The following is a 27,093-nucleotide window of genomic DNA, read 5'->3' as shown; positions in this document are numbered from 1 at the left end:
CTTGCAGGAACTGCTGCTGATTAAAACATCAGAACCTTGGTTCAAGGCTCACACTTTGAGGGGCTGTGGCTTTTGTTAGGATCCTTCCATCCTTTGATGGGAAAACACGAGTTTCTGTGCCCAGCAGAGACACACATCCAGATTTACATTGCAAACCTCACCGTGGTCACAGAACTCTCTGGGCTGCTTGGAAACCTCAGCAGTGCCTGGTTTGCTGCAGCTGTTTTCTGGAGAGCTCGTAATGTTTAGGATATTTTCATAGCAGCACATTTCATTTCTCAGATTCCTGCAGTTGTAGGTCTCAGCCCAGCTGACCTCTCCTTACAGGCAGTGCATTCCTGGCTGTTGTGTAAGGCTCGAGGTGGGGAGCAGCAAGGAAGAAACTTTTAAGAAGCCTGAAGTCAGTATTTACTTGACTCCCAACTGATGGGTGCCAAAACCATTTTCACATTTCAGTATTTTGCTACTGCACGTGGTGATTTTAATTCTGCTGTCTCCTTTAACTTTAAAGTGTCTCTCCCACTGTTGAGTGTGGCAGAGCCCAGGAGGAGCCAGGTGTTGGTGGGGAAATGAGGCAATCTCTGGCAGCACATTCCAGTTGTGACTGAGATTCAGTGAAAAAGGAAAGGGTTTAAGTGTTGTTTGGCAGAGCCTGAGAGTCTTTGCTTTAAAGTGTCACTGCTGTCCCTCCCTGGGGCCTTGGAGCCCTCTGTGCCCTCGGTGTGGAGCTGGTTTTGGCCAAGTTCAAATCTGTTCCTGCAGTTTTGTTCAGCTTGGGCAGGACTCCATGGGCTGAGGTTTCCTTGCTCGTGTCACTGAAGAGTGAGCTCTCCTTTCACAGCACACATCAGGTTTGTGTCTGGTTTTTATGTGAAAATACTGGGTTTGAGGGGAAGCCTGACTGAATCTTTACAGAGGAATGGAAGCTTTTTTCTTGGGAGTAGTGTTTAATTGGATTTTTGGTCTTTCATTGCCAATTATGGTTTTGACTGTTTTATCACTTGCACTTGGTTTCTTCACCAAAATCCAGCATATAAAGGAAAGATTCACAACTTCAAATCACTCCACAAACACAATTGCTGCCCTCAGTGACTCCCAGCCAGCCAACACAGGCTGGAGTTGCCCAGAGTGGGCTGGGGAGTAAAGTTCTCATTGTTTTCTTTGCAAGGGCAGAGGGACAGGCCAGCAGCACCTCCATGGAAAGGTGGATCCTGGAACTCAGGATTGTTCAGTGCCAGCTCTCAGCACCTCAGTGATTGCAGGGAGCAGCCCCAGCTCCAGGCAGGGTTTGGTCCCTTGCCCCTGGGCTCAGCTCTCCTGTAAATGATCCCTCACTCCTTGGCCAGTGCTGGGCACGAGTTTAAATTCAATCCTGCCATCTGCCCACCATTACAGCATTGTCAGGCAACTGAAGTGGATTTTTGTGAGCCTTAAATAAACATGGCATTGGCCATGTAACCAAATATGTGCAATAATCATTTTTGCAGAATGCACCCATTTCAGTGCAAATCCATCTCCTCCTCACATCCAACCAGTGAAACAAAAGCTCAAGCAATTTTTTCTATCTTTTTTTTGTTGTTGTTTGTTTAACCAGTGGCTCATTTTAGTTTCTCCACTTAGTGCTTTTACTTTTAAAAAGGAATTTTGACCTAGAGAACACCCTCAGTTCACTAATTTTTCTATCTTATGGTGCAACAGTTGGGATTTTTGTTTGGTTTTAAGACAAGAAGGTTTCTTGCACTTAATTCACAGAGAGAAGTGACTCTTTTAGCAGCCACTGTTTGCTGTCTCTCAGGGGTTAAAATTTACATTTCCTCCATGATCTTTATAATGGAATACATTTACTCTAAAAATTGCCTTGATTTCCTAAGGAGCAGCTTCTCCAATCTCTTCTCTGGGGCTGTCTGCACCTTTTCCCTGTGGCTGGCAGGAATATTAATTTCCTTTTGCAGCTCCTGGAAGGGTTAAACGAAGCTGTGCTGCTGCAGGGAAGGGCTGAGCTGCCCCAGCCCAGGGGAAGTGGTGGCTCTGCAGGGGCAGGACTGTCACAATGAGCTCAGGAGGGACCTTTTTGGATTATCAGCTCCACTTCCAGGCTGCTCAGAGCTGCCCTCGGGAGCTTGGCAGGGGCTGGAGGTGCAGGAAGTTTGGGAAAGCTCTGCCTGAGCTGCCCTTGAGCAAAGGCAGCAGCTCAGTTCCTTTTGGAAGTTTTTTTTTTGTGCTATATCGGATCCATGAATCACTTCCCTGATTCCTCTGGTGCAGTTTTTAAAGTGGTGTCCAGCAAAAAGGAGATTTCTGTAAAGTACACTCAGTCCTATTTCCTTTTGGCTGTTTGGGCTCTCATTTAATAATATTTATCCAGACTAAAGAAGTGAATTATTCATTCAGGGCCCTTTTGGACCTTAGTGTTTCTCAGTAGTGTTTCAACTGGTTAATTTGAATATAATTTCCTCTTTTCATGTATTAAATCCTGGTTGTTGTGGGAAGCACAGAATTTTTTTTCTCTTACATATTTCCATCCTTCCTGTGCTGGTAGTGATTCTAACCTTAAAAACACCAATTTATGCCCAAATAAATAAATTGTATCTGTAACTACATTGCCAAACACTTACTGTGTTTAAAACATTTTAGGTTATTAAAGGTTATTTTTTATTTTATTAGGTTTGTTTTATTTTGCTTTGTTTGTGGGATTTTTTTGGGGGTTGTTTTGGAGGTTTTTTGTGGTCAAAACAATATTCTGCTGTTCATGAAATGTCTGCTATAGTTGGAGTTCTTGACTGAACTTCCAAGTGAGCTGCACCTGTCCCTTCCAACAAACAATAGTGAGATTTGGAGCATTGTTCTGGGTTTATGGACATCCTGTGGGGACTTTGCCTACAACAAGCAAGGTCAAGGCCACTGATTCTGCTCTTCCTGTGTCTGAGGCACTGGCTTGTGCTGACCTTTGATCTGCCTCTTTAATTGTAATTGTTAATGAAATAAAGGCCTTCTTCCAGGCTCTATTTACATAATTAATTTGATCAGTTACATAGAGAATTACTCCTCCAGCTTTTAATGTCATTGGAGGTAATGACTACTTGAGAGTGGCCATTTACTTCCTGTCACTTTGACCCTCTCCACATCCTGGGGAAAAAATAAAGGAATCCCATCATAGATCAAAAAAAAATGAAAGCTCAGTTTGGGAAAGGGTGTGAGAATTTCAGGACTGAAAAACATTCACAGGAAGAAGCTTAGAGATGCCTAAAACAATTCCTGTCAGGGATTATGGCAGGTAAAATTCCAGTTTTTAATTTGGGGTTAGACCTTCCTTACCTGTGTGCTGTGTTTCCTGATCTGGCACAATTCTGTCAGCAAACAGAAAAGACCAAATATCCTGCTCCATTAGCTGGAAGTGCCATAAATAAATAATAAATATGGGTGTATAACATTCATAAGTGCACTGAGCACCTGCTGTGTTTGCTTCATGCTCAGAATTATGAATGCAGAGATAACATGAGGTTATTTCTGCAATAAAATTATTTATTTATTACTACAGTGACCCATTTCTCTCTTCCTTGTTTCTCAGGGAACTTACCTGTTCTTAACCTTTTGAAAAGCTCCTTTACCTGCTCTGTGAAATGAGGAGGACAAGGATTCCTGGGGCTTGGCCATTTTTTTCACGCAGTTCCCTGTTCTCGTTTCTGATACTGGAAATTCTGTTTGGGATTTGTTGAAAACACCAGGGAAATTTATTTCTGTGCTGCTGAACATCCTGTGCCTTTGGAGGAGGGAGAAGCTCACCATGCTCTCCTTTCCTGACCCTTTGTTCCTGCAGACTCCAATTGCCTGTGCTGTTTGTCTGAACTTCTTGTGCAATCTTTCCTGCGGTGTCTTCAGTGAAAATACCCAAATTAGACAACAGCTGAAAGTGGCAGAAACAGCAGCAAATCCCTTCTGAGCAGAGCAGGCCCCAGCCCTGAGCTGCCATCTTTTGAATGAAATGGCATTAAAACCTGAAGGTGCACTGTGAAATGTGTTCATTTGTCAAGGGAAAAGTGCTTGAGACTGGTTTAACTCTTTTAATTTTTGGCCTCTGGGATTATTTCTGTGGGAGAAAAGTGTGACATGGGGGGGAATGGCAAAAAATCCCAAAGCTCTCCCTACCATTAATGAAAAGAGAGATCAGTGTTACAAGGTAATCTTTAATTCTATTTAATTCTAATTCTTTTCTTTCATTTTAATTCAGTGGGTGCCTTCCCAAGTCACTGCATCCCTTCTCCTGCCAGGAGGGAGCTGCAGCTTCCCAGGGCACCACCTTGTGGTCGTGGTAAAATCCGTGCAAAAAGAGCCAAGACCTTAAACTGACTTTGGAGATTATAAAATACATTGTATTTATTATATCAAACTGTAAGTTCTTACATTTGCAATCTACCAGCCACCCTTCTCACAAATATGTTTAAATAATTTACAAGTTAATTCACTTATAACTTGGAGAAAAACAGGAGTTGTAGTTTTGCTTAATTAAATGGTCAGAAAAGGATATAGCTACAGTATATAGCAAATGTATTGAAAAGTAGATATTTAGATATATTAAATATAAATACAATAATTTCACGATTATAAACCGCACTGAGTATAAGCCGAAATCACGGTAATGACTGCAATTACCGTATTTAGCCGTAATTCCAAAAATTACCGTAATTACCGCTGTGGGGGCACCAGGAGGGGTTGTGGGGGCACTCAATTTTTGTAATTACGGTAATTTTGGTAAATCACAGTAATTTGGGTAATTGCAGTAATTTGGGTGGCAGCGACAGTATACACAGTGAATTACGGTAACTGCGGCACTACGCGCCCAATTACGGTAGCTGCGGCACTATACGGTTAATTACGGTAGAGCGCATGTGTATAGGGGCAATTACGGCAGAGCGCGCACATACTACGGCAATTATGGTAGAGTGCTCGTATATTCGAATAATTACGGTAATCCGAGTGTGCATATGTGCAGGCAATTAAGGTTTAAAAAAAAAAAAAAAAAAAAAAAAAAAAAAAAAAAAAAAATTGAGTGCGCCGATATTCGGGTAATTACGGCAACCGAATCTTGAGTGCGCCTATATTCGGGTAATTACGGTAACCGAAATTTGAGTGCGCATATATTTGGGTAATTACGGTAACCGAAATTTGAGTGCGCATATATTTGGGTAATTACGGTAATCGAATTTTGAGTGCGCATATATTCGTGTAATTACGGTAACCGAAATTTGAGTGCGCCTATATTCGGGTAATTACGGTAACCGAAATTTGAGTGCGCCTATATTCGGGTAATTACGGTAACCGAAATTTGAGTGCGCCTATATTCGGGTAATTACGGTAACCGAAATTTGAGTGCGCCTATATTTGGGTAATTACGGTAACCTAAATTTGAGTGCGCCTATATTCGGGTAATTACGGTAGCCGAATTCTGAGTGCGCCTATATTCGGGTAATTACGGTAACCGAAATTTGAGTGCGCCTATAGTCGGGTAATTACGGTAGCCGAATTCTGAGTGCGCCTATACTCTGGTAATTACGGTAACTTTTTTTTTTTTTTTTTTTTTTTTTTTTTTTTTTTTTTTTTTGGGGGGGGGGGGGGTTTGTGTGTGTGTTGTTTTGTGGGTTTTTTTTTTTTTTTTTTGAGTGCACCTATATTCGGGTAGTTATGGTAACCGAATTTTGAGTGAGCCTATAGTCGGGTGCTTACCATAATTACAGTAATTTCATGATTGTAAGCTGCACCATTTTGACTAAAATTTTGGTCCGAATCCAAAGTGCGGCTTATAATCAGGTGTGGCTTATTTATATATGGACAAAGAACGAAAAGTTGCTGTTTTAGTTGGGAGGACAGGTGTCTGCTGAGAAAATCAGGAACATCCCTTTGAAATGAAATTATTATAATTTTGAAATCAAGGGGTTTGCAGGCAAAAATATGGGAATTAGGAATAACAGTTCTTTACTAGGGAAATTAAAATAGAAATACAGCACTACAAAGAACAAACCCCAAACCCTGACACAGTCAGAGTACAGCCTGACACCCGTCAGGCAGGGTGTTGGCAGCAGTCCCATTCCATGGTGGCTGCATCCTCCTGCAGTGACAGATGTGGCTCAGCTGGAGCAGTGCTCCTGTACAAGGTGCAGTTTCCCTCCGGAGCTCCAGTGGGGATGTGGAGAAATCCGGTTTTCCTCTGGAGTCCAGTGGAGAAAGGGGCTCCCTTAGTGTCCCAAAACCTCTGTTTTTATCTTGGTAAGAAATGTTGGGCTCTTCCCCCTGGCTGGAGCAACTCCCAATGGGATGCAGTAATTTTATCAGTCCCACAGTGGGACTCAATGGCCATGAGCAGAAAATGACTGGCTGGAGGAAGGATGGGCTGTGAAAAGATAAAGAACAATGCCCTGCCTGGTTTCAATGGATGCCCATTAGCAGAATATCTGCTGTGGAGATCAGGATCACTGCCCCACCCTGAACAGATGGTGATAGAACAGATCCCTTTGATCACACTCTGTATTGTAACGTGTGGCTTATAATCAGCTGCAGCTTATGTACGGACAAAGAATGAAAAGTTGCTGCACCCAGAAGTGCGGCTTATACTCACACACACACACCCACACACACACACACACACTCTGCTCCTAAGACTGAAAAATAACTCCAGTACAATAATTTACATATTCAGGAAGTTGATGGAAGGTTTTCCAGCTTGGTTCTTTCAGAAAATCTCTATTTCAGACCATTTGAACAAAGAAATCACAGATTGGTGTAACTGGAGATAACTTGTTCCAGAGTTGTGAAGCAGTCCAGGAAATCTTCCTCTTGGATCCCAAACTTTGTGTACTGGTGAAGGTAAGCTCTGTGTGTTGAAGAATGGGTCAGACATTAGAAATCAGTGAAGATACTGGCAATTGTTAGTGAAGTACCAACACAATTATTATTTTCACTTACTTGGAAGCAAACATATTCCAGGCTTTTCCTACAATGCTGTCAAGAGGTTTCAGCAGGAACTGGCTGTTGCTGACCAAAGCAGCAGACTTCTCATACTTGTTAAATGCTCTGGGTGTTTTCCATGCATTAAAAGCATCCTGAGGGTTTAGCCATGATGTGTATAATGAGGGATCCTGGAAACTTCCTGCAGCAGAAACAGGAGAGCCCTTTGGACAAAAGCCAGACTTGATCCCTGTGTGGCCTAATCAATAATGTCAGATCAGTTCAGGCCTGGGAAAATACCTGCAGAGTGGGCAGCCTGTTGGAAATACAACTTTGAAACAGATTCCTTAGATTATCTAGAAGCACACTGGTGTGGATCCTTCAGCTGCCAGCAATGCTCATCTCTCCAGAAACAGTTAAATGTATTTACAGACATTATATCCAAGAATTCCAGATATACAAACTTGAGTTCTTCCTCCTTCCCTGAAGTGCTTCAGGAAACTCAGAAGTAAAATACAACAGCCCTAAGCAATTAGACAAATTGGCCTTGGACAGTAAAATGTTTCTAGAGGGAATATCAACCTTAGCAGTCACATGTGTGGTCTTGGGATGTTTCCACTTGCATCAGATGTGGTTGCAAAGACAGCAGTGAGATGTGAGCCCACACTCCCCGAGGTGCTGTGCTCCTCTCTCTTACCCAAGTCTGCGCTGTGCACATCTTTTCCTCTCAGGATAACCAGGTTGGCAATGGAAGTGTTGAAGTGCAGGGGTTTGTTTGTGGAGGGGATGGAGGAGCCTGGGTGCGGTGGTCGTACTTGCCAATCAATACCTTTGGGATTTGGGAAAAAGGGAGAGAAAAGCAAGTTAGTGTTTTGTGAAGATGCAGATGGGAGCTATCACTGTGCCCCAAACTGAGACCACACTGGAGGCTGTAGCTGCTGCACAGGAGTGAAGCAGCAATCACTCAATTCCCAGAGAAAACCACTGCTAATCCTGCAGCATTTGCCTGGCAGTCACTCTGCCAGAGAAAATGGATACCTGTTTCTATACTTAGCAAGCCTCCAGCCCATTCCTTGCATAACTGGGAGCTGTAACTGAATTCTCCATGGAAATCACATGGGAGAGCTGAGCCTGATTTTTATGGGGAGAAGGTGTAAAAAGAAAAAGCAGAGCTCACCATCCAAGGAATGTTGCAAATGAGTTATGTAAATTAGGTGCACAGCCACAGACTGACAGTTTGGTTTGTGTATTTTCAATAGTTATAATTAACTGAGATGTCTGGAAGCAGAGCAGGAGCTGCTGTGGCAGCTGAGGGAACGGTGAAAGGAGCAGCTGCTGCTGTGGGGGCAAATTCCTGCTGAGGGCAGCAGCTCCTTTCTCAACTGGGAGCTCCACAAAACATCCAGCTTTATTCCATCTGCACAAAGGAACGTTTGCAGAGTGATGGAGGCTGAAGGTGAGGGGCTGGTGTTTATTTACCTTCCTCCATCTGAGCATTAGCAATGAGCATCTGCCTGAGGTGCTTGATGAGGCCAGGCCAGCTGAAGGTGCTGTAGGGCAGGGAGCTCTCGGGCATCTGGGGGATGTTGCGCAGGCCCAGCATCCTGAACTCGGGGTGTGGGACCAAGGCCTCCATCAAATCTCCTGAAAGGAGAGGAGACATCAACAGCTGCTCATGTTTGACAAAGGGATTGCACAGGGCAGCTAAAATGGGAGGAGAGTGAGCAATGTTCAGAGCTTTAGCAATTTCAAAGCCATGCACACTTGCTGTGTGTTACTGAGCTCTACACAAGGTGTCAGTAGCTTTTATTTTACAGTTTAGGTCAGTATCTCAAGGACTCTCTCTGCACTCCAGACAGATCTTGAAGTTTAATTTTACAAGCAATGTGGGCAACTTTCTCTAATTCTTCCAAGGTACAAATGTCAGTCTGCTGCATGTTGCTACCCACCCATCTGTCTGCTCACCTCTTCTGCCTGAGCAAAACTCAAAACTCTCAATTTGATACAAACTTCTAACCCAAAGTGAAATGTGAAGCTCAGTCCAAAATTACTGCCCTATGGAGATTTCCTCTGAAATGTGAACAGGTACAAGGGTGTCTGTGATCACCTGAAAAAGGACAAACAGGGTTCTTTTGGTGAAGAATGAAAACAGAAATCAGGGGATCTATTTTTGACTGCTACAACATCGGGATTGATCTTTTCCTGTCTTCAAACTTGGGGTGTGTCTAAATACCTGAGTGAGGAGACTGAAGGACCTCAGCTGGGAGCTGAAGTGACCCAGCAAGGTGTGTGGGTGTTGGGTTTGGTACCTAATGGGTTCCTGCTGTAGCCTGAGCCCCCTCCTGCTGTGTGAGCGGGCTGGAAAACGCTGCCCAGCTGGTGAGCAATGACTTGATTGACATCCCTGAAGGAAATCTGTTTGATGTTCATCAGCTGGGCACAGATCTTGTGGATCACATCATTTTCATGGACAAGAAGGGCATCTGATGAGTGGTACAGATGTGACAGAGTCAAAACAGAGTTGTAGTTTTGAACAATGACCTGCAAGCAAACAAAAAACCACACACAAAGAAGAGTCAAACAACTTAATCTCTTTTTAGTTTATAATCCTCTGGCTCCTGCTGTTTCCTCAGTTATGATTTAGGAAGTGATTCATTTGCTTTGCCAGAGTGCAGAAGGAGGTCAGCAGCTCAGAGCATTTTCATGGACAGAGGGCAAGACCTGTGAAAATCAGGTTATCCATCTCCCCCCATACAAACATGCTGGAACCAGTCCTGCCTGGGAACTGATGATAATGCTGAGATAAGAACATATCAGGAGATTTCTACTTAGATAACAGAGCTTCTTGTGAATCTGCATCACTTCAGCACTTAAATTATCAAGATTTTTTGGTGAAAATTCTTTAGCTGAGGTCACTTGAACTTTTTCAGTGTAAAATGTACCCATTTCCTAGGTTATTTCTGTAGTAGATATTTTGTTTAAAAGCAGACAGTGATTACAAACTCATAAATTCTATATAAACTATATATTAAAAGGCAATCTGACATTCACCTCCCCAGTGCCATAGGGCCAGACCACGTGGTTCAGTATGAATGAGGTTGGGAAAGCATCCCTCAAACACTGGGTCACAAATGCTCCCAGGCCTGATCCTGTGCCCCCAGCCATGCTCATGATTGTGAGGAATCCCCCGAGCCGCTCACATTTCTCTGCTTCTTTCTGCACCAGATTCATGATTGCTTCTTTGTGCCTGGGCCCATGAACAGAGTAACTGTGGGGAAACACAAAACAGCAAGACAGGGATGCATCTAAACAAAAGCAGAGAAGTTAATCATAAAGCAAATTTTGCTTTAACTCCCACAGCTGCTGTGTTGCCACTCCTAGGGAGCCTGAGCAGCTCAGCAGCTTCCAGAATTCCCTCAGGGAAGCTCGAGCAGCTGTTCCTACCCGTTGGCCCAGTTGTTCCCAGATCCTTGCTTCTGGCAGAAGTGAGAGTGGTTGCTGTACTTCCAGTGGCCAGACCTGGCAGCCATGGATAAGGTCTGGCTGATCACTTTGGGCTCCATGTCAACAAGCACAGCCCGGGCAACAGGTACTGCACAGGAAGGAAAACAAAACTGGGGAAAATCTGCTAATTATTGGTGAGATGGATGGACTTAGATGGATGCAACAGCCCAAGGTTCCTCCTCCCACCCACTTCAGCCAAACTATTAATGGGGCAATACAGAGAGGATCTGGCCATGGCCTGATTGCTGCTGAAACATTTATTGTGCCAAAACCAAATCTGAACTCCAGAGAGCACAGATCTTTTATGAAATAAACCCTTTGATGCTTCTGAGTGCTGGAATTAGACCCTGAGAGGGGAAAAAAGCCCTCTAAGGCTGTACCTCCAGATTCCTCCTCACAGAAGAACCTTTCCTTGCAGGAATCTTGGTAGGATTCATTCTCCTTCTTGGAGCACAGCCCATGGGTGCCACGGATGTCACTGCAGAGAGCACTGAACACCTCGTGCCCAATCTGGTTCCCACACTGCCCAAGCTGCACTGTGACAATTGACATCTTTGTTCACAGGTATTTAAGCCTGAAAAAGAAAATTATTTGTTTTTTCACCTTTGCTTGATATAACAGGATGTAATTGTAACTCAAGAGTTGCCAGACTAGGATGCAAAATTGGAAATCTTAAGCCAGTTCAAAAGCAGAGCTATTTTCCAGTTGTGAACTGCACCAGGCTTGATGCCAGCGCCTGCTGAGGTGACAAAAGGATTCCCTGGAGAATTTCCCTTGTTTCCACCACACAGAGCAAAGTGTTTGACTCCATCCTGGTATGTTTTGACATTTTTCCCCACTCAGCATTTGACAGCAGCTCTGCTTCCTCACTTTTCTATTCTTTCACAGAAACAAGGTCAATTTTTTTTTTTTAAATCTCGTGGTTATTCTGGGCTGCTGTCGCTCACTCCCATCGCATCCCGGCCGTGCCGCAGCCCGGCTCGGATCGCTGCCCGTGCTGGAACGCGTTCTGTCACCAGGACACCGAGAAACTCCTCACGCAGGAAGTAAATAAATAAATAAATATGTGAATTATTGCCAGGAAAGGCTCATGTCCAAAGCGTACGATACCGACCCTCCCGTGCCCGATTCTCTCCGCGGGGAGCCGCACTCGAGTCCCCGCGGTCACAGACCCCCCTCAGGGCCGCTATTCCCCTCAGGGAACACCGCCATGTTCCCGCCGCTGCCTGCCCTCACATCCCTCAGTGCCGAGCCCTGTCCCCGAGCCTTCCTCCTCAACAGCCCGCCCTGGGACCCCGCTCTCGGTCGGGGTCCGGTCCCGCCCCGGCCGCCCCTCAGGGCTCACCTCATCCCCGCCTTCCCCGCAGCGCCCGCGCCTTCGAACCGCGCGCCTCGCGCACGCGCACAGCGCGGTCTGGGCAGCGGCCCGAGCGCTCCCGCCCGCGCGGCTTCACCGCGGCCTCTGCGCAGGCGCGGCGCCGGGAGCGGGGGGCGGGCGCGGGGCGCGCTCACTGCGCAGGCTCGGCGCGGCCGGGACGCGCGCTGCGCGTGCGCGGCGGGCGCGGGCGGGGCGGGGGCGCAGGCGCGCTGCGGCCGCGCAGCCGGTGATGGCGGCCGCGGCGGCGCTGCGGGGCGCGGGCCCATGAGGCGGCGCAGGCCCCGGGCACCCGGCGGAGCCAGCGAGGGGCGGCGGCGCCATGGCGGGAGTGTTCGACATCGACCTGGACCAGCCCGAGGAGGCGGGCTCAGACGAGGAGCTGGAGGAGGGGGTGAGAGCGGCGGCCGGGACGGAGCGGGGGAGGCCGCGGGGCCTGAGGGAGGGGAGGGCGCGGGAGGCGCCGCGGGGCCGGGCGGGTCCGCGCTGAGGCGGCGGCGGGAGCGCGGCGGGGCCGCCGCTGGGGCCGGGCAGAGCCCGAGCTGGCCGCGCTGCCCCGGGACAGCCGCGCCCGGAGCGGCTCGGGGCTGCGGGCACAGCCGGAGCTCTGCCCTGCCGAACTTCGGCGTTGGGATCCCAGCACAAGCGCCGCAGCGGGGTGGGTTTTTTTTATTATTTATTTATTGTCACATGTTCCAACGTCAGGGCAGAAATGCCGATGTTTCTGGAGCCGTGTAAAGTCGCTGCTCTCGCGCCAAAATGAAAAGCAGAGGTTTAAAATGCTGCGTTGGGCGGGTCAGCGGTGTTTGCATCTCGTGCTTTCGTGCAGAGCACCTGATAAATGTGCACTTTGCAGCTCGTGATGTTTATCTAGAGCTTGTCAAAGCTTTAGGGGGATTTAATTGCATCATCTCTGTTTATGTTTTTTCCATTCTTTCTGTTGCTTTTTGTTATTGTTTTGTATATTAACTGTTTGCTGTTACTCAAGCTGTCCCTGCATTTATTTTCTGCTCTTTAAATGCTAATGACAGCCTTGGAGCCTTTGAGATCACAGAATCGTGGAACGATTTGGGTCGGAATGGACCTTAAAGATCATCTCAGGCCATGGGCAGGAATCCCTTCACTATCCCAGGTTGCTCCAAGCCCTGTGCAGGGATGGGGCAGGCACAGCTTCTCTGGGCACCCTGTGCCAGGGTTTCCCCATGCTCCCAGGGCAGAATTTCCCCCCAATATCTGATGTAAACCTCCGTGCTCTTGTAAAAAGTCCCTTCCATGTTTGCTGTAGGTTCTCTCCAGGTACTTCCCTTCAGGAGATAAGCAGATATTCTGTTACCCAAACTCCATGTAACCTGTAGAGACTTTGTTTTACAGCTGAAGGCTTCTCAACCTGCAGGAAAAGCTCTGTCTGTCACCTCAGTAATCAATAAAACACTTGGCTTTGGAAAACCTCTCTTGCATCACCCTGTTCATGCTGCCAAGAACAGGTTCTGAGCGAGGTGGCGAGAAAGTTGAGTTTGTTCTCCCTTGTGTTCCTGTAATTCAGTCTCAGGGAACAATCAAACCATTGTGGATTTTAAGCCCTTGCCATGACTGATATTTTTATGGACGTTGGTTGGTCTCAAGTGCCTTTTGGCAAACAGGTAAAGGAGGGTGAGAATGGGCTGGAGATTAAAACAACCCAAGAGCAGGAAATGTGTATCCTGCAAGGATCAGAGAGAGGATGCAGCCAGAGCAGTGGAGATCAAGGAATGAGCAAGGGGGACACTCTGGACTGTGTTGTCAAATTTGTGGTATTGGTCTCTGGTTGAGTCCAGGAGGAGCCCAGACAGCTCAGTCATGGGTTTGAGTAGGCACAGCCATCCTGGAAAATCTGAAGCATTGTTTAGAAGGAGTTCCCTCCAAAGCCATGTGGTGTTTGCACTAATTATTATGGTGAAAAAAGCCTCAGCCTTAATTTAGGTGTTGGTAATAAGTGAAACAATGTATGGACTGAAGGGCTGCTGGCTTCCCAGTGCCTTTCTTGGGGCTGTGAAAAGAGTAGAAACCCTGAAAAAATACCAGAATGGTATCTGAAGTGAGTTTTGGTTAAATTAATACAGAGAATGAAACCCAAAGTTCACAGGAGCAAGAGCAACACACGTAAACTTTGCCAGAACCATTGGGTAACAGGAGGAGTTGCTCTGGGAACTGAGGGGTGTTTATTCTCTGGGTTGAATTTTTAAAAATTCATTTGTTGGCATCTAAGAGTTGGGGTCAAGGGCAGCTTTAGTGGCTTTTATTGTGAAACATGTCAATAAGCTGGATTTCTCTAATAAATGTCACCAGGAGGACATGAGCTGGCAGCTCTCTGAGCTGGAAACAAACCTGATCTTTTGGACTCCTGAATTGCCTGTGGTGTTAAGTAGGTGGATCCAAAAGTTAAATTCCCCTTTAGATCACCCAAAATAAACCAGCCTTTGTAAACTTTAACGTTGAAATGGTCTGGAAACTGCTGAAAGTTTTGAGTTTTTCTTTGGTTAGTGTTTTCACTTGGGTAATATTTTAAAATGCACTCCTTGGCCTGGGCTGACTTTTGCAGATCTCAGTGGGTTTTCTTTTTGTTCTGCTTCTCTGAATTTCACAGGTCACTCAACATATTTATATTCAGTCTGTGAGTTCCAGGCTGTTTACCACGAACTCACAGTTGTTATTTTGTGTCCATATTTTTAAAAATAAGAATGTGACACTATGGTCTGAGGCTCACTAGAAGCTTGCCCATGACATTCTATTTGTATTCATTCCAGCTGTCTGCTGCCTTTGCATTTCTTTTGCCATGTAGAGCCACAGTCAGAGGGAAGGGATCAGGTAAAAAATTCTTTGAGGAAAATAACTCTTCAGAATTAAACCACATTGCTTAATGGTGATTGGTTCTGATGCTGAAGTGCAGGAACTTGTTCAGTGCTGATTATTGGTCAGAAAATGTGTTTAACATCAGAGTAAAGCTGAATTCTTTCATCACAATTGGGATTTGACTAAAACCTTCTCAGTAGATTGTTTTTTGCTACTGCAGATCAGTCCCAGGTCATCTGTCCACATAATTTTATTACTGGTCTAATTTGCATAGAACTGCAATGGGACTTGAAAATTTCTGTGTTAGAGGAATTTTAAAGAAAATTGCTGTACCTTAACATTTTTTAAGTTCACTTGGGGGTGTGAAATTGTATCTCTGATATTTAAGTGACTGAATAACAATGCAGCCAGGTAAGAGTGGTTCCCTGTGCGACTGCTTGAGACACAGGGCAGTACAGCAAATTTTGATCTTCTGATAATTTTTTATTCCTATTTAATTATAAAGAGATTTCGTCTTTTCAAACTTACAAAGTTGTAAACCACATCAGTGCATTTTTTTTAATGCTTTCATTTTTCTAATTCATCTTTCTTCTACCCTTCTCATCCCCAGGGTCAATTAAGTGAGAGCATGGACCATGGAGGAGTTGGCCAATATGACCTGTAAGTTGCTGCTAGAAAATATTCTGTATCATTCATGCCAACCACATAAAACTTCTAATTTTGTTACATTGGTAAGGAAAATGGAAAATTTTGTCTTTCTGGTTCCATTGAGTCATTTCTAGATGTTTCATTATTTCCTCACATTAAAACTTGTCAATTGTATCTTGGAATAAAATAATAATAATAAAAAGAATTCTGGTGAAAGCTGCTCTTTGTCTTTTGATCCTTGTTTCTCCTAACAAATCTCTTACCTCTGAATAATATTTGTAATATGGATATAACAATATAAAGAAATACCTGAGTCAGTTTGAGGTTTTCATCCTCTAATTAATTCTGCTGTAGTATAGACTGAAGAGGTTTGAAGGAAATCTTGCTACTGTAAATCCCCAAAATCTGCAGGTAACCTTGTCAGTGCAAGCTGCAGCTCTGCACACAATAAACAAAAATTCCTGATCTCAGACTGTCACTGTTAGGTCAGAACAGACACTTTGCAGGGAGGCAATGCTTTCATTTGCTCAGTTCTCAGTGCCAGGTAGGACTCACAGCCTTGTTCTGCTTTTCTGCAGTGGGATGGAGCATTGTGAAAAGTTTGAGATTTCAGAGACCAGTGTGAACAGAGGCCCTGAGAAGATCCGGCCCGAGTGCTTCGAGCTGCTGCGCGTGCTGGGCAAAGGCGGCTACGGCAAGGTCAGCAACCCTGCAGCACTGAGCCCTCCACACCCTCTCTGCTCCCTTGCTTTGCTCTCATTCCCCTCTCTGAAAAGTCCATTCTGCTGAGATAGAACCAAGGCTGGCACTGAGGCAGAGCCTCACCCGCTGCAAGCAGCAGGGAATGTCCCAAACTCGTTCTGCATCCACTCTCTGCCTCTTGCCTTGTGGTTTGTGGGTGATCTCCTCTCTCCTTCTTGCACAACTTTGCTTTTTAGCTTGTGGCAGTTAATGCAGCTGAAATGTGTGATTGTGTTGGTGTTGTTTAGGTGTTTCAAGTACGAAAAGTAACCGGAGCAAACACCGGGAAAATATTTGCCATGAAAGTTCTTAAAAAGGTAACCTGAATTTCACTGCTCTCTGAATCTAAAAAAGTAAATCTGTCCCTCCACTTACCTTCTAGAATTATCTAATGATTTAATATACCTTAAAATAAGTTCTAGGATATATACAGTTTTTACTCAGATGCAGTTGGAATTAAAATTACACTTCAGATTTTTCTGTCTGGGTAGTTCTCATTTAAATAGCTCAGGAGGTCCTTTCCAACCTAAATTATTGTGTGATTCTATGAAATAAAGACTTAAACTTCTGCAGGAAATCTCTTATGTAGATATTGTGGTGAAATGTAATTTTTTAATGCTGTTGCTAACTCGTATGTAGTGTTGTAGTTGAATAAACTCAGAATTGAAGTCAGTGTGAACTGCCTGGTTTAGCCTGTTCTGTGCTCACATATCCCTGCTTTCTGCAGGCAATGATTGTAAGGAATGCCAAGGACACAGCTCACACGAAAGCAGAGAGGAATATACTGGAGGAAGTGAAACATCCCTTCATTGTAGACTTAATTTATGCCTTTCAGACTGGTGGAAAACTCTACCTCATCCTTGAGTATCTCAGTGGTCAGTATATGAGATTTTTGTGTCCTTCTTGGGGTCTTGCACAATGAAGAATTTGGGCTTCTTGCTCTACAACTAAAAGACCAATTAATGATGGCTTGGTGTCTTAAACTGAAACAGATTTATATTAAAAATACCTAGAAGAACATGAATAAACTTTCTAATTCCATACAATAAAGAGGAATGAAACATAAAATAATTCTTTTTCATGACAGTGCAGGAGAGAAGGGGTTTTAAGACTTTTCTTTCCATTAGATTGGTTATTTTTGTGTGTTCTGTGCAATCCTGCAGATTTACCTGAGGGTTTAGTCAGTCCCTGCATGTTCTTTGTGACAGAAGAAGTGTTACCTTTATTTCATGGTTAGGGAAACAGACACAGATTAGAAGCAATTTTTTCAAGCTGTAACAACAAAAACCAGGGACAGAAATGCTCTTGTTTTTAAAATGCTGATTTCTTCAGGTTGCTGGAATCCTGAGGGTAACAGAATAGTGCTTCAGTTGTTTTTTTTGTGAAGCAGCCTATTGTACAGCAGATAAAAATACCTGTTGCTTACAGTTTTCCTAGAAAACAGACTTTTAACTGACTTAATGATACTTTTAATTGAGTACAGTCTATTTTTTCTCCTGACAGGAGGAGAACTATTTATGCAGTTAGAGAGAGAAGGGATATTTATGGAAGACACAGCTTGGTAAGTGAAGCTATTTTTGTAAATTAATAGTTTGGGTTTTTTTTTCCAAGTACTTAAACTATATTTAACTACTCATTCATTTTAGAGTGTAGTGAAAGAGGAGTTCAGTGGCTTTGGGGAGGGTGTACATGGGCTGTACTCACCAGTTTTGAGTTGTCCTCACCAGTTTTGAACTGTCCTCACCAGTTTGTGCTGGTGGAACTCCAGTCTTACAACAGAGGAGGGTCCACTGCTGGCTGCTCAGTGAGGCTCTGTCCATAGGGCTGTGGTCAAGGTTTGGGGGTTGAAAACTGTGCAAGTCTTACTTAAGATGCTCTGCATGATTGAGTATGTCTGATTTTGTTCCTTTTCAGCTTTTACTTGGCAGAAATCTCAATGGCACTGGGGCACTTGCATCAAAAAGGAATCATCTACCGGGATCTGAAGCCAGAAAATATCATGCTTAATCACCAAGGTAGAGCTCTAGTCATGAGTCAGGCTGCCAGTCCTTTGAAAACAGTTCTCCCAAAGGTCACAACACCTCAGTTTTGGGTGATTGTCCTGAGAACAGTGGAGGGTTGTTAGCACTCCTGGGATAAGTGAGGAGCTGCCAGAGCTCACTGCCCTCAAACTCAGCTTCCTTGGTTTAATAGGCACAGCAAACTTAACTTCCATGTACCCAGGCATGCTTTGAGTGCTTGATTTCTGCACCTCTGGATTTTCTGTCTTCTGCTGGATCATTGTGAAGTAGAACCTGTGACACTTTAGACATTTTAGTCAATGGGGATGACTGATGGTAGGAAAGGCAGTTTGGGTAGGATGCCAAATCATCTGTGGCTGAAATGACTTAGCCAGCAGCTGACACCTCCCACTGACAGCAGCTCCAGTTCCTGATTGTGCCAGTGACTGTGTGACACTGATCAGTCTGGCAATCTGTACCACCCAGAATTTTCATGTTTTCTTAAACAACTTATTTACTTAGTCTGAGTCTTTGTACTGAATTATTCAGAGTGTTTTACAGTTTGTTGAAGATTGTTCTGTGAATTTTGAAGCAGGCAGTAAAATTCAGTAACCTACTTTTTTAGCTAAATGATGCTCTACAGTCTTTATGTTTAAATACATTTGTCTGTATTTGAATAAGTTTTGGTAGTTTGTCAAGTGGCAGCACTCAGTTTTCTCTGTAAATGTGATTACCTTGCTCTATTTTCTGGCTGCATTGCTTTGGCAGACCATATGTGGAAGTAATTCAGAGTAATTATATATCCAAGTTAAAAACTGCTAATTTTTCTCAATGTTACTTGTACAAATTCTGACAAGCTTTAAATTTGATCTGTTTAATTCCAGGTCATGTAAAACTGACTGACTTCGGGTTGTGTAAAGAATCCATCCACGATGGAACAGTCACACACACATTCTGTGGAACAATTGAATACATGTGAGCTGCACCATGAAATCCAAAATATTGCTCTGCTCTGGGGGTAATGCCTGTGGTTTGCCTTTTTTAACTGGTGGTTCATGTGTTCAGTCACTTAGGACAACTTGACTTGATAAATGGGGTTCTGTTTGAAAACTAGCAGCCACAATTAGTACTAAGCTCATTAAAATGCTTTCATGTTTTTGATTTTTCTGCTTATAGGGCCCCTGAAATCTTGATGAGGAGTGGGCATAACCGTGCTGTGGACTGGTGGAGTTTGGGGGCATTAATGTATGACATGCTGACTGGAGCAGTAGGTGCACAGTTATAATTGCATGTATTTCCCTTTGTAGCTTTCCTGCTTCCCTGTACCCTAACTCAGCTGCATGTAGAAATAAATATATTGTATTTATATACACTGCAAATGAGAAAGAACCAAAATACAGCTCTCAAGTTTGACTACAGACATGGGCTGCTTTTATCCAAACAGTGCCTATTTGCACTGCTGTATAAATGACTATTTTACCTGCTTTATAACTGACTGAAGTGAGTTCTGTGTGCACATTAAAGACCTGAACAAATCCTGTTTTTCCTTCTGTTTCAATGGTGCTTTCCAGCCTCCTTTCACTGGGGAGAACAGAAAGAAAACAATTGACAAGATTCTCAAGTGTAAACTCAACTTGCCTCCCTACCTCACACAAGAAGCCAGAGATCTGCTTAAAAAGGTAGAATTTTAATGACTGTCAGTACTCCACATGTATGCAGAAAATAGAAATATAATGATACCACTGTGGCTGCTCAGTTCAGGCTTGGTTTATTACTGATTAAGTCACTGTTTTGCTGAGTGGTACAGAAAGTGATTTCCCTTGAAAATACAACTGTTTTCAAGTGAATGCAGATTTTTCTGATTGTTCTGTATTCATTCTGCATCATTGAAGTGATTATTTATGGCAGAACTAGTCTGGTTATAACAGCATAACTAATTCTGCTTTTTTGGATGTTATTTCTCATCAAGCTGCTAAAAAGAAATGCTGCCTCACGTCTAGGAGCTGGTCCTGGAGATGCTGGAGAAGTTCAGGTAACTTGAGACTTCTTAAATTACCTCATTGAAAATAAAACAGCTTTGAAGGTACCTCAGGGAAGGAGAGTGTCTGTCTTGAAGGGTAATGAGCAGAAAGGCAGCCACACTCATCAAAACCTGAAGTTTTTAAAGCTTAACAAAAGCAGCTGTCTGCCTATTTGATAATTTGAGATTTGGAAAATAACTTCTGTTATTTAGCTCTGTCTTGCAGTAGATCTCTTTTAGTGCTAATTGTGCAGCCCTGGAATGGTGAGGATACTCTCCTCAGCAATCTGATAAAAAACTTGCCAGCCTTGTATTAGTGCAGCTCCTTGGCATTCCAGCTTGCCTTTGTTTTTGTGGTGATATCAACAAATATTAGAGAGTCCTCCATATTTCACAGTTCTGATAATTTGTCATTCATGCAGTGTTTTGTAATAGTTTAACTTCTAAAGCTGGAAAATCCAGAGGTATTTTGCATGTAAAGTGGCTTTTTCTAGCACTTCCAAGGAAATGGGGACATGTCTGACTTGGAGGTGTGATCTCAATTCTCAGCTCTTCCAGCTACTCCGAGGTAGCACTGCAGAATATTCTACACTAAACCAAATGTGATTTTGGAAAGCAACACCCCAGAGAAAGGCTCTGGATAGAACATGTTAGTGGTGAACTCTGCCTCTGTGGCCTGGAGGCAGAGGCTGACTGTGCTCTTGTCCCTCCTGCAGGCTCACGCGTTCTTCAGACACATCAACTGGGACGAGCTGCTGGCACGCAAGGTGGAACCTCCTTTTAAACCCTTATTGGTATGTACTGGGAGTACTGGGAGAGAGAGAGAGATTCCCTGTGTGCCTTCAGCAAAGCTCTTAATAAAAACTTAGAAACATTCACTTTACAAACTGGAGTGCCACTGATTCCTGGTACTTGAGTTCTAGCAGCTCAGGGGACAGATTGACTCTCAAAGCTGGCAGATCTGATCTGCTTCAGTCTGAACTCCTCCTTCTGACCTGTGGGTTAAACACCCCTGAGTGCAGTTCACTCTGAGATCAGCTTCTAAACCCTCTACAGTAAGTCAGTGTTTAGTTTCAACTAGATAGAGTTGCTAAGCAGAAGGGAATGAAATCACCTAATTAAGCACTTTCTGTTGGCTTATTAATCTTTATAAATCATCTTGTGCATTATAAGCAATAGTTACCTCAAACAAGTTGTGATGAACAAGTTTTTATTATCCCATCTTATATCTGTATGGTGTCTGGTTTTCCCTCTGGGAACAATCAGCTCCAGCAGCTCTGGGTATTGCCACCTCTATAATTCCCAGCTACTAAAATTCTCACTTAAAACTGGCTTAAGCATCACTAATGGCAAGCATTCTACAGCGTGGGGTCTCCAGACTTTTTCTCCTCACTCTTTGGAATGAAATTTAGAAAGACTCAAGACTGGTATTTCCAAATATTGATCTGAAAGTGGTTTTGGGTTTTTCTGTCAGTAGCAATTTTATGGAAGTTCATTGTTTAAACCAGGTGGTTTTTCAACTTGTGCTTCCATGGCTTGCACAAATGAGCACCTGCTGCCTTTCCAGTGACACATGGGATAAAGAAGGGATTTTAGAATTACTGTTACTCTTTGCACAAATGAAACAATATTCCTCATAATCACTTATTCCAGAGTTGTCCTCTATCCCTCAGACTCTAAACACTTCTGTGTCTGCAAAAATGGGACAAAACTATGTGGAGAGGCCTCCAAAAACTAAATAGGTGCAACTGTTCTGTACTGGTTGTGGCAAGGGCTAAACTTGAAAGAAACTGGCATTGTATTTCTAAAAGCTTTTTGTTTGTAATTTGAGACATTTTTTAAGGCATCTTTTTAATTTGTGTTCCTTTTTGATCCATAATTTTTGCCCCTCCCCCTTGCCTTTATTTCTCAGTGGCAGTGCCCATAGTGACCTCCCACTGGCAGCGACAGGATTCCGACACCACTCCAGGGTTTTCCTCCAGCAGAGCTCTGCCAAAAACCCATGGAATGAACTCCATCCAGAGGCTGCACTGCTCACCGCTGAGCCATTTGGTTGATATCTGTAATATAAACCCTTAATCATTTTGTTTTTGCAAAGCAATCTGAAGAGGATGTGAGCCAGTTTGATTCAAAGTTTACACGTCAGACACCTGTTGATAGCCCAGATGACTCAACTCTCAGTGAAAGTGCCAACCAGGTCTTTCTGGTGAGTGAGCCAGTGAGGGGCTGTGGAGAGGGAGGTTTGCTGCTGGAAATGTGGGAATTTCAGCTAAATTCATCCTTGAAGCAACTGCTCTTAACTAAACCCAAATCCTGTAACAGGTTTGAAATGTTTAAAGGCTGGTAAAGTACTTTGGTTATCGCTGACGTTTTCTTTATCCAGCAGCCAGCAAACAGTGCTGCCCTTGTGGAATGTCAGCATTCTGATTCAGAGCTGCAGTGTGAAGCCTGACATGGCATTGCTTTCACAGCCATGCACAGACAGCAATGGGCAGTCTATAGAGCAAAATTAATTAAATTGAGAGTGCCTGTGGGAATCTGGGATCTGGGGAGAAATAACTGGGCTGTGGCAACTCCCTCAAGTCCCACTGTTTGCTTCAAGGAGTAAGGGTTCAAATGTCCACACTGACTCTTTTTTTCTAATTTTCCTATAAGAATCAGATTTTCATAACTGCCCAGGTGATCCTGGCTGCAGACCTTGCCTGTGAGTTGCAGTGCCTTTTTCCTGTTTTGCAGGGTTTTACGTATGTGGCTCCATCTGTACTTGAAAGCGTAAAAGAGAAATTTTCTTTTGAACCAAAAATTCGATCACCTCGCAGATTCATAGGTAGCCCTAGGACACCAGTCAGGTAATTTATCTTCTTTTTTTTTTTTTTTTTTTACAATGCACTTTTTGACAAGTAGTTGAAGCACTAGAAATAAAAAATGCAGGCTGAGTAAGCCCAGCACTTTTATGAGAAGTGATTCTAAGTTCTGATGTTATTAGAGATCAATCTGTGGTGTTGGGTAGCACATGAAGTTCTAATTTGTTGTTTTCAGTGCTGATCCAGCCTCAGAGTGGTGACTTTGATGCACTTAAAACTGTTTCAGAACATCACAAGCACTAAAGAATCGTGTTAGTACAGAAAAACCCTTCTGCAATCACCTCAAAATGAGAGCATTTTACAAGAAGCCAGACATGGGATTTTCTCAAACTCCTGGAAGCGGAAGGAAGAATTAGAATTGCTTCTCCATAGTGCAGTTTCCTGCAGAGTAAGGGCTGTACCTTGGTGCTGTGCATGTCTCCATCTCTGATTTTTGCATTTCTTGTTTTAAAGCCCTGTCAAGTTTTCCCCTGGGGAGTTCTGGGGAAGAGGTGCTTCTGCCGGCGCATCCAACACCCAGCCACCTGTGGAATACCCCATGGAGACCAGTGGAATAGAACAAATGGATGTGACAGTCTGTGGAGAGGCTTCAGCACCACTTCCAATAAGGCAACCAAACTCTGGGCCCTACAAAAAACAGGCTTTCCCCATGATTTCCAAACGGCCGGAGCACTTGCGCATGAATCTATGACAACACCATTTCTGTAAGCCTTGGAAGGTGGAAAACCAAGAACAGACATGAGCCCCCTGGAAGCTGAAGTTTGAGGGCTTGTTTGGTTTACTTTTAAAAAGTGACAATATCAAAGAATCGGTCATTGCACAGAGAGACTTGGAAAGCAAAGAAAAACGGATTTTTTTTTTCCTGTCAATCAATGGTGCATAAAAAAACAAAAAACAAAAAAAACTTTAGCAAATGGTATTGCAGAACTCTAGGCACATCATCTTACTGATTCCAGTGACATCTTCTCACCTTATCAAGGATCTTTCAGCTTGAGAGCTCGAGACTGACAGTATTAAGGGGCAGGATGTTGCTTCAGAATCACTGGTGTAGTCTGAATGTGTCAGGAGGGTTGGCCCTTTCACTAGGCAGAGTTTGGAATGCCTGCAGGCTTGCAGCTGAGGGCTAATTAGCATGCAAGCTTCGTTAAGCGGTTTCCTACAATGGGGTGGAATCAAAGAGGAAAGCTAAACTTAATTGGTGTTTCACATTCAAAACATAATGAGGTTTTTTTTATATATATATATATATATAAATATATATTTTTCAAATAGATTTTTTGATTCAGCTCATTATGGAAAGTATCCCAAAATGAAAAAAAGGCAAACTTAATTGGTTGCTGTGAAGAAAGTTCAAGGCTCTAGTTCTGATTCTCCTCCTCATGAACCAACCAATCAATAAATGAATCACTCACTGACCAGCCTGGCAGTGTGGGGTGGGAGAGAACTGTTTCCCTGCTTCCCCAGCTGCAATTCCTGTTTGTTCCTGCAAAGACACAAGGATTTAATCAAACAGCAGTGCTGCTATGTTCTAGGCTTAACTGGAAGCCATGGGCTCACACATGTCCTGCTTATTTCATGCCTGTCCTCAGCAGACATTTCACTGGGAAACATCACTTTTGTACACGCTGGTCCTCAGATTCTTACCCACAGAGATCAACAGTCAGCAGAACACAAGGTCAGTAGAAATCTCTAGGAAGTACCACAGGAAACACAGACAAATCCTCCAGAGTATAAGGTAATAAATATTTTTGTAACCAGTGGGTAAGAATTTGAGGTTTTTTTAAATTATTATTATTAATAATGAAATTTTGCTTATGGTAGTTCCCTGCCATTACACATTTCTAAATTTATCAACATTTTTTTTCTATGCTGGGGCAATAAATTTGCTGATTGTATGAGAAAAGTGTTCAATGGCCTTTCAGTGAATGTCTTCCACAGTGGGTCAGAACTTTAGCAAAACTTTAATTTAGCAAACATGTTCTTTAGGACACTATTTATGTTTTTAAAATTGTCACGATCTGTACAACTGACTTACAGGTACAAAGAATAAAATAAAGGTAAAACTTTACCTTACTTTAAATACTTCCTGCCTTAAAGAGAAAGCATTTCCATGAACATAGCTGGTGAAAGGGTTAATATCTGCAGAGCTTTACCCTAGAGTTAGAGTGTGGATGGTGTGTGCGTGTGTGTGGAGATGATCATGCAGCTGCATACAAGTCCTGTCACTTTTTGCCTGCCACACGTTGCATTATCTTTTAGTCAAACTGTGCAAAGTCTACTTCTGGTGTTTCACAACAGTAGGGATTTTTTTATTCTAGATTCTGCTTACTCTGTGGATACTGAATCTTTTTGAGCCATAGGATCCAAGCCATAAAACTCTCTGTAAGCATTGAATCCGATCACAGTGCTCTTTGCTACAATTGGCAAGGCAGAAGGATTCAGATACCTTGATGCTAACAAAGAACCAACACAAAAAATGGTTATGATTGAGCAAAAATCAGATTGTGGGTTTTTTTACTTCCTGATAAGCCTTTTGTTGAAAAATATAATTTTTTTTTTAAGTTTTAGCAAGAAAATCAAGTTACCTTGCAGTGACATACTGGAAGATTGCCATTGTTCGCTTGGTGACGTGGCCACGGGTGATTTGGTGGAACCAAAATCCAGGTGCTCAGGAGTGTTTGCACTGGGGCTGCCTGCAAACACACAGCACCTGGACTTTCCTGACATTCACTGAGGATAAAGGAACTTGGTTAAAACCAACAAAAATGTAAAGTTTTAGAGGCAGATCTCTCTTGGTCCTAGTTACAGCTAGCAGTTATTTTTGCTTGGCTGGATAGAATTGTCCAGTGGAATTGGTTCAATGGCTGGCAAGAATGGCAAGAGTTGTTTGTCTGAGTTCACTGATCAATTCCAAACCCAAGCCATGGGTTTTCCTAGGAAATTCCATGTACTGTCAATGTTTCAGCCCACAGATTGTAAATGAATTCCCTACCAGAACTGTGAAACTTTGGGAGTGTGACTCAGACAGCAAGCACACACTATGCAATATGGTTTATCCTGTATTTATTTGTAAAAATATCAGACATAGATCCTCTATATATATATATAATAGTGTCAAAATTACTAGTTGTGAACTAAGGGGAGTGGAGTTCTAGCTCCTGTCTGGCTATTTCAGATAAGTGCAGAATGCATTGAATATTGGAGAGCTTAACAAGTGCTTTCTTTTGTTCATTTAAAAATGTCTTAAATTTTTCATTAGAGTATAGAATCTTATTTTTTTTATTTTGTACAAGCTGCGCTTTTTTAATTATAATCACTGAAAAATTCACTATAATTTGATTTTATAGGATTTTTGTAGCATTACAAAAATATAGTAAAACTGAGGTTAATACCTGTTGTGGCTAACCATATAAAAGTATTAAATCTTAAACTTGAACAAAAGTCATATTTTTTTTTACTAGATGTTAAATAGGGAAATACTTTGTTCTGCAGGTCATTACCAGAAAAAGTTTCTAGGTCAGCTGTGTTACCAGCAGTTTTTCTTTTTCCCATTTGATGCAGAAACTATTCTGGTAGAAGATATTCAGAATTCCATCATTTTTCTCTGTGGGAGTGATGCATACATTTGACGCCATTCGTGTACTAAATTGTAATTTTGGGAATGCTGGAATAATTCCTACCAAGACTGTCTTAATTGTGCCATCTGACATTTGAATGTCATCCTGGTATTAGCTCATAATAAAAGATAAAAATCAACGAGTCAATTGTTCTTTTGACTATCCCTTTTTTTTGGCTGTGCTGTTTAAAAGCTGAACTGCTGGAGAACATTTCATATTTGACTCCACTCTTAAGTGTACAGCTGAAGTTTATTTTGGGTCTGTTCTCTTTTCAGTATTAACTCCCAAGCTGCTCTCAGTGTTCATCAAAAAGTGCCTCAAACTTTGAGGAGGCTATTCTGGTTTGGGGTTTGGTTGGTTTATTTAAATTCTGTCTCTACAGCAGGCTTGTTGCTGTTTCATTTTCCCAATTCAGAGGGAAATCCTTTATCCAAAAGAGAAATCATTAAGAAGAAGGCAAATTACTTGAATATTTTTCGTGCAGGTCCTATAAATGAACTTCTCCAGTTGTTCTCTTCCAGACTAAATCCATCTGTAGCTGTCTGCAGGAACACCC

At 43.1% G+C, this 27,093-nt stretch overlaps 2 protein-coding genes across 3 annotated transcripts; one reads left to right on the top strand and one right to left on the bottom strand.

The window, feature by feature from the left end:
- Positions 1 to 6,620: 6,620 nt before the first annotated feature.
- On the bottom strand, positions 6,621 to 11,516 carry TUBD1 (tubulin delta 1). The gene is made up of 8 exons (XM_033077927.2): positions 10,824 to 11,516; positions 10,384 to 10,531; positions 9,991 to 10,207; positions 9,249 to 9,480; positions 8,419 to 8,583; positions 7,637 to 7,768; positions 6,958 to 7,141; positions 6,621 to 6,865 (listed from the first exon to the last, which is right to left on the bottom strand). Exons 1-8 carry the CDS (start codon positions 10,993 to 10,995, stop codon positions 6,763 to 6,765), a joined length of 1,353 nt encoding a protein of 450 aa, XP_032933818.1. The 5' UTR covers positions 10,996 to 11,516; the 3' UTR covers positions 6,621 to 6,762.
- A 470-nt stretch (positions 11,517 to 11,986) lies between these two features.
- On the top strand, positions 11,987 to 26,684 carry RPS6KB1 (ribosomal protein S6 kinase B1). 2 transcript variants are annotated; one of them, XM_033078096.2, is made up of 15 exons: positions 11,987 to 12,212; positions 15,258 to 15,307; positions 15,874 to 15,994; positions 16,285 to 16,353; positions 16,764 to 16,911; positions 17,540 to 17,597; positions 17,951 to 18,051; positions 18,921 to 19,011; positions 19,213 to 19,303; positions 19,608 to 19,715; positions 20,006 to 20,068; positions 20,773 to 20,850; positions 22,155 to 22,262; positions 22,793 to 22,905; positions 23,374 to 26,684. In XM_033078096.2, the coding sequence occupies exons 1-15, from the start codon at positions 12,141 to 12,143 to the stop codon at positions 23,609 to 23,611; spliced, it is 1,509 nt and encodes a 502-aa protein (XP_032933987.1). In that variant the 5' UTR covers positions 11,987 to 12,140; the 3' UTR covers positions 23,612 to 26,684. The 2 variants fall into 2 exon arrangements, 1 of the variants encoding a protein (XP_032933987.1); XR_004419926.2 differs by lacking the exons at positions 20,773 to 20,850; positions 22,155 to 22,262; positions 22,793 to 22,905; positions 23,374 to 26,684 and having other exon boundaries at positions 12,085 to 12,212; positions 19,213 to 19,307.
- Positions 26,685 to 27,093: the final 409 nt, after the last annotated feature.

This window comes from Catharus ustulatus, chromosome 22 (assembly GCF_009819885.2).
Source record: "Catharus ustulatus isolate bCatUst1 chromosome 22, bCatUst1.pri.v2, whole genome shotgun sequence".
NCBI lineage: Eukaryota > Metazoa > Chordata > Aves > Passeriformes > Turdidae > Catharus > Catharus ustulatus.
Note: the sequence above shows the minus strand (reverse complement) of the source record. Positions and strands in the feature narration are given on the sequence as shown.

Bases quoted from the DNA above. Each gene is read 5' to 3' on its own strand.
- TUBD1 (XM_033077927.2), bottom strand. From the start codon at position 10,995: ATGTCAATTGTCACAGTGCAGCTTGGGCAGTGTGGGAACCAGATTGGG. The intron at 9,481-9,990 runs GTGAATGTCAGA...GTTTGCTTGCAG, and splicing joins GGCCCTATGGCACTGGGGAG to GTCATTGTTCAAAACTACAA. The intron at 8,584-9,248 runs GTACCAAACCCA...CTCTCCTTTCAG, and splicing joins CTACAGCAGGAACCCATTAG to GAGATTTGATGGAGGCCTTG.
- RPS6KB1 (XM_033078096.2), top strand. From the start codon at position 12,141: ATGGCGGGAGTGTTCGACATCGACCTGGACCAGCCCGAGGAGGCGGGC. The intron at 15,995-16,284 runs GTCAGCAACCCT...GGTGTTGTTTAG, and splicing joins GCAAAGGCGGCTACGGCAAG to GTGTTTCAAGTACGAAAAGT. The intron at 16,912-17,539 runs GTCAGTATATGA...TTCTCCTGACAG, and splicing joins CATCCTTGAGTATCTCAGTG to GAGGAGAACTATTTATGCAG.